The 12409-nt window shown below is 36.2% G+C and overlaps 1 protein-coding gene across 3 annotated transcripts in view; it reads right to left on the bottom strand.

Annotated features, from left to right (window-relative positions):
* LOC145291573 (galactoside alpha-(1,2)-fucosyltransferase 2-like) overlaps window positions 1-12409 on the bottom strand; it is a 77568-nt gene that overhangs the window by 28561 nt on the left and 36598 nt on the right. For all 3 annotated transcript variants that reach the window (XM_080137649.1, XM_080137648.1, XM_080137650.1), the window contains exon 2: window positions 3053-3090. In XM_080137649.1, the coding sequence (XP_079993775.1) occupies window positions 3053-3071 (19 nt within the window). In that variant the 5' untranslated portion in view covers window positions 3072-3090. The remainder of the gene's footprint in view (window positions 1-3052; window positions 3091-12409) is intronic.

The raw sequence follows: 12409 nt of genomic DNA, 5'->3' as shown, positions 1-12409 counted from the left end.
AATAGAAAGTTCAATATATCAAATAGAGCAATCAAAATCGATAATATTGATGACAAAAATAAATTACAATATTTATGAGCTTTTGAAAATCCATAGGTTAAGGATTAAGAAATTTTATTCTTTATTTTAATCCCTTATTTATACATTTGATGGATTAACAAATACGAGGGCGGTGCCAAAAGTAAAGCCTCCAACTCATAAAGTTGAAGAGCTACGAAGACGGGAGAGGTATCATTAAAACGAGCGACCTTTTGTGCTCCAAATTTTTTTTTTTTTAGGTAGTCACCAATTCTATTCTTAATGCGCTTTTGCCAAGAATTCAATGACGCACCTTTGCTTCTGAGGAACGTTCATGACAAGGATTCCTTAGAGTCTCACACCCTCAATATTTGCAACAAGGAGATGAAACTTTCAGGTTATGAATGTATAAGTAAACCATTCTAGTTTGAAAATTGATTTCAGTGGAGTTTAAAAATTGTGTTCTGTTCCGTCTACAATGTTTGGAGTCAGTTTCAATAATCTTGATAATACCCACGTCCGTCCGCATAACACGCTGTCTTTCAACTCTCTGGTCGTTCATTTACCCCTTCTTTTATGCATGTTGCATAATCTAATTTGCAGAGAGTTTGCGTTGCTCACACGTAATCGTCAAATACAAAAGTGGCGTCGCCATGTTAGCTTATTTTATTATTTTTTCCTTAAATGAATGAACACGACACCCACTCTTGTCAGGTAGACTACGATTTTCCCTACAGTCATCAAAACAATGCAATTCTGCAATCCCTTCTGGTTCCTTCGGGCGGTACAACAAATAGGACGCATTAATTTTGAAATGACCGTCGTATATAAATTGTTTTCATCATCAATTTTTATATACGTGAGCGTGTGTGTTCGTGTATATATATATATATATATATATATATATATATAGATAGATAGATAGATAGATAGATAGATAGATAGATATATGAAACAAGACCTTCCAAAGGGCGAATGAACCCTTTTTCGGGGTCAACGGCCAACTAGCACTGTGTGTGTTTGTGTGTATGTATGTGTGTGTTGGGGTGGAGAGGGCTCCTGTAAGTTGTGGTGAAGGCAACCTTTCTAGGAGAAGCAAATCTCTGATTTAAAAAAACCATAAAGCGGAAGACCAGTACCCGCATTAAGCTGGTCTGCAGTTTAACTTGTTGCTGGCTATCTTGCTCTTCTTTTGTTGCTGGATCTCAACATTTTGAACCGAGAGAGAGACTTAGCTTCGTACAAAGCTAAGACTCTGTAACATCATCTGTATATAGATACTCCCTCAGGGATTTGTTTATAAAAATGGTCCTGTGGTGAGAGAAGTCATTTTTGGGCTCATGGAATTTAAGTGTCTGAGGGAGTGGAACTCGTCTGACAAGACGTTGCAATCATCATATATATGAATAAATATAATGTCGAAGAACGTACCCAAACGGTTAAATTGTTTTATCAAAATCACGTCAATTATTTTAATACAAAAAGATTATCGACGGCATTTTGAAGCGACAACAAAATTTGAAGCATCGTTCGTCATTTTAAACCGGGTGGGAAGTAAGGAATCTTCCGCAAGCTTGGAGATCAAGTGAAACCAGGGAAAAGATGAAGTGCTATATTTGTTGGATATTTGTTCTGTGTGTGCCGAGAAATCATTTTGGATAAAACGTGTTCATCTGCATTATCAAATGTACCAAAAGTTCATTTGAATAAAAATTATGAAGCTAACTTCTTGTTAATACCTAGATCGCGTGTATTGCACCGGTAAGATTACTAATAATTATCAAATGTACAAAAAAGTCATTTAAATAAAAAAAATTATAAACCTGACAAGCACCTGTCTTTAGAAGCAACAAAACTTAAAATTGTCAGAAAGAAAAGTTAAAGGTATAATGTTTGAAAAGTCATTTTCGACAAAATGTTACACAGATATAATCAAAGTCAAGTCAATCCTGTGAAAGACGATGGCCGAATAAAACGCCCTTGGGGTGCGGTTGCAGTGACAATATATTCCAAAATGGACGTTTCGGGTGGTCACAAATGCTTATATAATAACAACCGAAAAGGTATCGTTGTTGGTTTATGATTGGAGCCATGAATAATCAACTCATCGAATTCCCGCGTGTGCATCTTCCTCCTAACAACCAACCATCATAACCGTCAACGAAAAAAAGATATGTTGTATTTTTATATATAAGCATGTTTTCATTCTTTTAACAATAGCAGAAATACAACAGTTTTGAGCAAAATCTTTTAACATCCTCTCTCTCTCTCTCTCTCTCTCTCTCTCTCTCTCTCTCTCTCTCTCTCTCTCTCTCTTAATTAAAAAGGGGTTAAAATGATTAAAAAAATAGATCGAAAAATCAACCTGTTAGTGTCGCAGCGTTATTGTACGTTTGTATAATTAAAAATATTGATATTAAACAGCTCACTTTATCAATGAGCACAATTATATAAATCTGGTTAAATTCTCTGGCTTTAGATCCCATTTTTTTTTTTTTTTTTTGAATTTGTAGATGAGGATTGATAATTTGTATTATGCGGATTATTCGAACTACTGTTCTTATTGTGAATGTTGTTCTCACAACGATTCGGCCGATGTAACCTCCGATTTCTTCAGGTGTATCTTGTGAGAATAACACTCAAGATGAGAATAGTACTCCGAATAATCCAAATGATACCGTTTAATATCATTCCATTCTGTTTATTGTTTTATGATAAAATTATTCGAATTTGGAAATATGTTTTACTTCTTTTTTGTTTTTAATAAATGCTCGGTTTATGATTATCATTAACGAAACCATATTTTACTATTAAAAACAAGAAATGATAAATAAGAACAACATTAAGGAGATTTAATAATTTTAATCGTTTTATTTCTATAAATAAACTGATAATATGAATTGTTTTCAATAAATTCACTTATAATCATATATAAATTAATATGTAATATCGAATTTGGAATTGAAAGAGTGAATTGGGTTTATGTTTAAACTGTGAAATAGAATTGGGGAAAGTTTAGGGTGGAGTTACATACCTTTATTAAATCGAGTCATTGCTGAAAATTTTACAAATCTGAAAAAGCAAATAAAAAATATGAGTACACAATTACAGTTTATAAAAATTAATTTTTATTTTTTCGTATCTTCTGTTTAGTGAAGTTTTGAAATGACCATTTGCTGCGATGTACGGAGATTGAAATCGAAGCCTTAACATTATCACACATTTTCTATGATACATTGCCATTTCATGTTCCATTTGTCCTTCATATCATCATGCAGTAGACGGATTAAGGTTGTATCTCTCTCTACGTCCCCTCTCTCTCTCTCTCTTAATTAAAAAGGGTTTAAAATGATTAAAAAATAGATCGAAAAATCGACCTGTTAGTGTCGCAGCGTTATTGTACGTTTGTATAATTAAAAATATTGATATTAAACAGCTCACTTTATCAATGAGCACAATTATATAAATCTGGTTAAATTCTCTGGCTTTAGATCCCATGAATACATACTTAAACTGGATTAACATACACATGCCTATATATATATATATATATATATATATATATATATATATATATATATATATATATATATATATACTTCATTTAATCACATAAACCAATATATGAAAATATAATTTTGTGCGTAAATTGTCAGTATTTACTTCAACAATGCTCAATCCATAAGTAGAACTAGGTAGTAAGTTATGAAAATGTATATGGCAATTAAGCTACACAAAATATTCCGCGTTTCATTCTCGTGAGAATTCGTCAAGCTTATATATATATATATTCAATTTCACCCCCAAACAAGGCACAGTGACACTTTGAAGTAAGAGGCTACTATCGGGGACATAAGTTGCAGGGGTATTATGAAGGGAGATGAGTAGCAAGATGTCTGTTCACATTACACTTGAACTTCTGCACAGTTAGGGAAGCAGAATCCCAGAAGGGAGTTCCAAAGTCTAGCAGTTCTGGGAAGGAAACTATTGGAGCAGAAGGCTTTCTTACACCTAAGGATCTCTACTGTGAAGGGGTGAGATTTAGGTGCTTGTCGGGTTTGTCAGGGTTATTCACGTCGACGGAGTACAAGTGCTTGTAGTTCGTCAGAGCAATCACCATTAAAGTACTTGTAGAACAGGCAGAGAGATGCAAAATTTCGTTGATGTGACAGAGGCTGAAGCCTAGATGACTGTTCAGGACCTATCAGGTTGGTGGCTCCCTTTTGATCCCTGACCAGGAGTGAGAGACAAGTAACAGATGCACCAGCCCAAATGTGACAACAGTACTCCATACATGGGCGAATGGTGACAGGATACTTTCAGGCGTATGTAGTTTTCTAGCACGGTAGAGAGAGCCCACATTCTTCGCAATGCTTTTGGCAATGCTCTCAATGTATCTATTCCAGTTCATGTTCCCTCTAAACGTTAGGCCGAAGAGTTTAAAGGAAGTATCTTCAGGTAATGGGTTCTTGGCCATTGCTATTGGTGATAGAGAAGGTTTCTTGTAATTATTGAATGGAAACAAGCTCAGTCTTGGCAGCATTGAATATGACCATCCATTTTTGTCCCCATTCCACTACAGATTGGAGATCTTCTTCTAGTGTTTCTGTTATTTCCTTAGATATGTGTTCATTTGTTTTCCCCTCGTGCCTGTTTTAGAGAGTGATTTCATCAGCAATATATACCTTTTTTTCAGAGAGGTCATTATTGAATATCAGGAATAATAAAGGTCGAAGGATATACCCCTGAGGTACTCCCGTATTTATATCACATTGTTTAGATGTACGGCGGTCGAGGACAACCAGGATTTTTCTCTTAATTAAGAAGCATTTAATTACATTATGTCTTCTTCCAGTGATACCATATGATCTGATTTTCCTTAGAAGACCATCGTGCCATACCCTGTGAAAAACCTTAGATATATCGAGGGCTACCGCTTTACCTTCTCCTGTTTTGTCCAGTGAACGGTATATTCGTTCAGAGATTGCAGTTAGGATATCTGATATATATATATATATATATATATATATATATATATACTAGCAAAAGTACCCGTCGTTGACTGGGTTCAAAAACAGCCGATAAAAAATGGACTCTGATTTATTAAAGTACTAGCGAGGGGTACCCGGCGTTGCCTGGGTGTTTGGAGGTGTGTGTGGAAACTCCGGGGTGGGGGTGGGGGTAAAAAAAGTAAGTATGAGGATCGAACCCGAACCGTTGAGGCAAAGTTGTAAATTAAAGTGTGGAAAAAAAAACGTGCGACGTTAACCATTGCCCCACCGCGAGATACTAACGGAAACACGTTTGAATTTATTTAATTACTTTAGTTTAGCAGGTGCCCGTTTTAATGCGTTAATGAGGTCAAGTTTGACTGCGGGATAGTATTTACTGCTAAACGCCCCCCCCAAGATGTTATAGGAAAAAGACTAATCCACATGTGTCGAGCGACAAATGTTGAATATTTATCTTCCCGAAATCGAGCAAATTAAATAGACAGGCGAGCTTCGTTGTTAACTGTGAGATATTACGATTTATATGTGATATAAAAAGTTTTAAAAAGTTGTGAACCGACCGACCGCTTCTCTGAAAGAAGCCTTTTGTAGACACACAGAAAAAGCGAACACACACACATACATACATACATACATGCATACATACATACATACACACATTTTCGCTTTTATATTTATAGATGATAGATTATGGAAAGGAAGGGTTGTAAAGAGATAGGTATCAAAACCAAAGCAAAATATGATGAAAGTAAAAATAAAATAGATAAACCCCATAATTTATTATACCATACCTGTTCACACTGAAACACTTATAACAATAGTCTTTGGATCTATATTAAAAAACCTTGTTAAACTTTGTGACATATTTCCATTCTATGAGGTCTGGCGCGACCGAACACCCCATAATTTTATTATACCATATTTTTTCAAACTGAAACATAATTATCAAAGTATACTTACGCAGATAGATATGAAAAGTCTTTATTAAAGTTTGTGCCTATTTCACTTCTATGAAGGCCAGGCGCGAACACAGACCCCACAATTTTATTATACCGTCCCTATTTAAGTTAAAACATACTTATCAAACTATTCTTATGTACATCTATATCAAAAACACTTGTAAAGGTTTTTTTTTTTAATTTTTTATTTCCATACTTTGTGGACCCGGCGCGAACGCAGATCCCCCCCCCCAATTTTAATGAACCACCGTTCTGCAGGATCAAATATACCCATTCCTGTGTCTCGATACATCTTCTATCATTATATGCAATCAGTTTTTTTTTTAAATAGTCAACCATATAGGAGCCTAATCGTGACCAGACACACACACACACACACACACATTCAGCTTTATATATATATATTTTCATAATATTATTTTGTATTCCTGCACGTCACCAATTGAAGACGAATAAAGAAAGGTTATAAGCTTTTATACTTTTCGTATTCTTTTTTATATATATATATATAAATATATATATATATATATATATATATATTCAGGTTTGAGTATATATATATATATATATGTATATATATATATGTATATATATATATATGTATATATGTATATATGTATATATATATATATATATATATATATATATATACTCAAACCTGAATATATATATATATATATATATATATATATATACTCAAACCTGAATATATATATATATATATATTTATATATATATATAAAAAAGAATACGAAAAGTATAAAAGCTTATAACTATATATATATATATATAAAAGCTTATAACTATATATATATATATATATATATATATATATATATATATATGGTCCAAAAATAGAACGTCATGTGTTTTAGCACTAAATTCTTATTGAGGACGATATGTGAGATGTAATTGGTGCTAAAATATCCCTATTACGCTAAACGTTCCCAAATCGAGACTTATGCATATACTTATGTTTTTTTTAAGTTATGTGACTACAAAGCATAAAACTTTAACTTTCAACCCATGCAGCAACCAGAAAATACATAGAAATGTTAAAACTTTTAACGTGACTTTCTAACTATTTCGCTAACAATTTTTTTACTCTGATGAGAAGAAATAGCATTGATTAGAAACTCCGCGGATTAAAGAGCGCCCAGCTGTGAAGTATTCTGCCGAATAATAAAAACTTTTTGTAAAATTCTACTATACAAAGTCACAAAGAAAGACTCAGCACAGTATTTACAAAACAAATTAACATAACAATCCCGAAATAAATTATAATGAAAAATGTTATTTTTTTTTCTTTTTAACTTTTATTCTTGCTCTGTATTATATTGAACCCTTCTACTCAATATATAGAAATTACACTATTCTTCACGAACCCAATGCATTATATGTGTGTGTGTGTGTGTGTGTGTGTGTGTGTGTGTGTGTGTGTGTGTGTGTGTGTGTGTGTGTGTGTGTGTGTGTGTGTGTGTGTGTGTGTGTGTGTGTGTGTGTGTGTGTGTGTGTGTGTGTGTGTGTGTGTGTGTGTGTGTGTGTGTGTGTGTGTGTGTGTGTGTGTGTGTGTGTGTGTGTGTGTGTGTGTGTGTGTGTGTGTGTGTGTGTGTGTGTGTGTGTGTGTGTGTGTGTGTGTGTGTGTGTGTGTGTGTGTGTGTGTGTGTGTGTGTGTGTGTGTGTGTGTGTGTGTGTGTGTGTGTGTGTGTGTGTGTGTGTGTGTGTGTGTGTGTGTGTGTGTGTGTGTGTGTGTGTGTGTGTGTGTGTGTGTGTGTGTGTGTGTGTGTGTGTGTGTGTGTGTGTGTGTGTGTGTGTGTGTGTGTGTGTGTGTGTGTGTGTGTGTGTGTGTGTGTGTGTGTGTGTGTGTGTGTGTGTGTGTGTGTGTGTGTGTGTGTGTGTGTGTGTGTGTGTGTGTGTGTGTGTGTGTGTGTGTGTGTGTGTGTGTGTGTGTGTGTGTGTGTGTGTGTGTGTGTGTGTGTGTGTGTGTGTGTGTGTGTGTGTGTGTGTGTGTGTGTGTGTGTGTGTGTGTGTGTGTGTGTGTGTGTGTGTGTGTGTGTGTGTGTGTGTGTGTGTGTGTGTGTGTGTGTGTGTGTGTGTGTGTGTGTGTGTGTGTGTGTGTGTGTGTGTGTGTGTGTGTGTGTGTGTGTGTGTGTGTGTGTGTGTGTGTGTGTGTGTGTGTGTGTGTGTGTGTGTGTGTGTGTGTGTGTGTGTGTGTGTGTGTGTGTGTGTGTGTGTGTGTGTGTGTGTGTGTGTGTGTGTGTGTGTGTGTGTGTGTGTGTGTGTGTGTGTGTGTGTGTGTGTGTGTGTGTGTGTGTGTGTGTGTGTGTGTGTGTGTGTGTGTGTGTGTGTGTGTGTGTGTGTGTGTGTGTGTGTGTGTGTGTGTGTGTGTGTGTGTGTGTGTGTGTGTGTGTGTGTGTGTGTGTGTGTGTGTGTGTGTGTGTGTGTGTGTGTGTGTGTGTGTGTGTGTGTGTGTGTGTGTGTGTGTGTGTGTGTGTGTGTGTGTGTGTGTGTGTGTGTGTGTGTGTGTGTGTGTGTGTGTGTGTGTGTGTGTGTGTGTGTGTGTGTGTGTGTGTGTGTGTGTGTGTGTGTGTGTGTGTGTGTGTGTGTGTGTGTGTGTGTGTGTGTGTGTGTGTGTGTGTGTGTGTGTGTGTGTGTGTGTGTGTGTGTGTGTGTGTGTGTGTGTGTGTGTGTGTGTGTGTGTGTGTGTGTGTGTGTGTGTGTGTGTGTGTGTGTGTGTGTGTGTGTGTGTGTGTGTGTGTGTGTGTGTGTGTGTGTGTGTGTGTGTGTGTGTGTGTGTGTGTGTGTGTGTGTGTGTGTGTGTGTGTGTGTGTGTGTGTGTGTGTGTGTGTGTGTGTGTGTGTGTGTGTGTGTGTGTGTGTGTGTGTGTGTGTGTGTGTGTGTGTGTGTGTGTGTGTGTGTGTGTGTGTGTGTGTGTGTGTGTGTGTGTGTGTGTGTGTGTGTGTGTGTGTGTGTGTGTGTGTGTGTGTGTGTGTGTGTGTGTGTGTGTGTGTGTGTGTGTGTGTGTGTGTGTGTGTGTGTGTGTGTGTGTGTGTGTGTGTGTGTGTGTGTGTGTGTGTGTGTGTGTGTGTGTGTGTGTGTGTGTGTGTGTGTGTGTGTGTGTGTGTGTGTGTGTGTGTGTGTGTGTGTGTGTGTGTGTGTGTGTGTGTGTGTGTGTGTGTGTGTGTGTGTGTGTGTGTGTGTGTGTGTGTGTGTGTGTGTGTGTGTGTGTGTGTGTGTGTGTGTGTGTGTGTGTGTGTGTGTGTGTGTGTGTGTGTGTGTGTGTGTGTGTGTGTGTGTGTGTGTGTGTGTGTGTGTGTGTGTGTGTGTGTGTGTGTGTGTGTGTGTGTGTGTGTGTGTGTGTGTGTGTGTGTGTGTGTGTGTGTGTGTGTGTGTGTGTGTGTGTGTGTGTGTGTGTGTGTGTGTGTGTGTGTGTGTGTGTGTGTGTGTGTGTGTGTGTGTGTGTGTGTGTGTGTGTGTGTGTGTGTGTGTGTGTGTGTGTGTGTGTGTGTGTGTGTGTGTGTGTGTGTGTGTGTGTGTGTGTGTGTGTGTGTGTGTGTGTGTGTGTGTGTGTGTGTGTGTGTGTGTGTGTGTGTGTGTGTGTGTGTGTGTGTGTGTGTGTGTGTGTGTGTGTGTGTGTGTGTGTGTGTGTGTGTGTGTGTGTGTGTGTGTGTGTGTGTGTGTGTGTGTGTGTGTGTGTGTGTGTGTGTGTGTGTGTGTGTGTGTGTGTGTGTGTGTGTGTGTGTGTGTGTGTGTGTGTGTGTGTGTGTGTGTGTGTGTGTGTGTGTGTGTGTGTGTGTGTGTGTGTGTGTGTGTGTGTGTGTGTGTGTGTGTGTGTGTGTGTGTGTGTGTGTGTGTGTGTGTGTGTGTGTGTGTGTGTGTGTGTGTGTGTGTGTGTGTGTGTGTGTGTGTGTGTGTGTGTGTGTGTGTGTGTGTGTGTTAGTACTCTGGATACATGATATAATTTCTGGTGTTTTACGAAATTGATAGTTCAGCACAAATAAACGAATAACAATTATGTAGACAAAGTTTTGTTTTTAATTTGATTGCTACCGAACTTAGAGTTACTTAGAGTATTATATATATATACTTCAGAACTTTTTTTTTATTTAACAATCAGTTGGTATGGAAACCTGTGATTATAAGATTTACGAAATATTACTGGGAGTAATATTCTATAAGTTATCCCATCTAAATAAGAATTGCTCGATATGCAAGATAGAGCAAATAAATCAAATTGTGATTCAATGAATTTCAAAAAACCCTTATTGAAATGAAGTGGTTGAGTTTCATATCAAATATGTTTTTATTATTCTAAGCAAGACAAAGAATATTTTAGAGAATTAATCTCCTTAACCTATAGGGTTTCGATGTCTACCATCTCATCAGAGGAGAGAAAATATTAGCAAATATTTATAGAGGTATTTACCCTATTTGCTAAAGTCAGTGAGACCATATTAAACAAAAATTCCCAAAAATTTTCATACTCCACAATGCTTAATCTAGCACAGACAATAATTTCGACAAATAACAGGAAAATTAAACAAGCGCTGGATATACCAATTGACCCAATACCTAGTAACAAATATAACTGCCAAAATAAAAATGAATGCCCTCTTAATAACGATTACATGCACAAAGACGTGGTATACGCCTGCACAGTCACGCAATTACCAAAACATGCAAACAACCAATCAAATGAGGAAAACAATCAATATAGTCGAAGCATTCAGGACGCAAGCATACATAGGGAAACACATGGTGAGGGCTCTAATAATAACAACAGAAACAATAACAGCCAGGCTAACGTATCCAATAATATAATTCCCAGTGAAGACCAGAATAGGATTAACCAACACCCGAGCTATGAATCTCCAGGCCCCCTTTTAACCCAGCCCCCCCAATATAAGACTCAATAGCAATGGGACTGACAATAATAAAACAAGGAAAACATTCACGTATATAGGTGCATCATCAAACTTAATAAAAAATAAGAATCTCAAACCACCTATATTCCTTCAGAAATGAAAGATCTCAAAACAATGATAATAATAGTACATCCTTAACTAAATTAATCAATAGCCTAGAGGACAAGAAAATTCCCTATTCAATTAAATGGAGCATACTGAATAAATCTAGATCATATGCCCTAGGTTACAAATGTTGCAATCTTTGTATATCCGAAGCAGTTAACATCATCACATTCAACAAGCTCATAATAAATACCAAGAATGAACTAGTGTCCAGATGTAAGCACAAGAAAAATTTAAATACAGCCATCTTAAAATAAAATAACATACAATCTCTGTATAAATGTAAATGGGTAAAATCATAATACTAAATACACAGCAGTTTTGACTAAAATCTAAACTAAAACTTTGATAATATAAAAATGTTAATTTTCTAAAGATAGGTTCTTAATCACCTCTTATAACCCATGTAATAACTTTCTCTTATTGTTGATGTACATGTTAAGAAATGACTTACTATAAGCACATTAACATACTACACTTTAATTTCTTACACGTAATTTGCACTCTGAGATCTTGTTAGAATAGTATTTCCAAAAACATGTAGCTTCCCAATTAATGTATTTATAATTTCGCCCCTATCTACTAACCAGAAAAGATGTAAACATTCCCCATTGCAAGGTAATTTCCAGATACGCACATATAAACAAGAAAGAACACAGTTGTTTGCTATTTCTCTTCTACAGTTTAATAGTTTTTATTGTTGAATGTACTTTTGAAATTCCCAGTTGAATGTACTTCTGAGTTCTCAGTATTTATTCGCTAGTGTTGTTTTCATACGGTGTTTTTTATTGTTGAATGTACTTTTGAATAAATAAAACAAATAAAAAGCACCGTATGAAAACAACACTAGCGAATAACTCCTGGGAACTCAAAGAAAGCGGACATTCGCCGGTAGTCGAATGGAAAATAATAAGAGAAGCTACTACGTGTAGGGACCTAGACGACCCATGTAGAATATGCCTTCATGAAAAATTTGCTATCCTGTACTTTAAAGAACCCCAACATCTATTAAACTGTAGAAGAGAAATAGCAAACGACTGTGTTCACAAGATAAAACTTACTCTAGGATAGCGATACAAAATAGTTTTAAAACTAACAAAAACAATAGAAAATAAACAAATAAATAAATTAAATAAACATGAATATACATAAACGATCACACATATATGTATGCATATATATGTATATATATGTGCATATATGTATGTACACACACACACACACACACACATATATATATGTATGTATATATATATATATAAACTAACATAAAAAAAGAAAAAAAAACACGAACCTAGTTTTAAAACAGATCAAGGAACTAAATAGAGCACACATAAAGGAACAGGTCAACCAGAGGCCAAATAGGCATTTGTTCGATAAATGCATGCTC

Source organism: Euprymna scolopes, chromosome 12, assembly GCF_053919585.1.
Source record: "Euprymna scolopes isolate OS-2025 chromosome 12, ASM5391958v1, whole genome shotgun sequence".
Lineage (NCBI taxonomy): Eukaryota > Metazoa > Mollusca > Cephalopoda > Sepiida > Sepiolidae > Euprymna > Euprymna scolopes.
The sequence above is the reverse complement of the archived record's forward strand: the minus strand, read 5'-3'. Positions and strand labels throughout refer to the sequence as shown.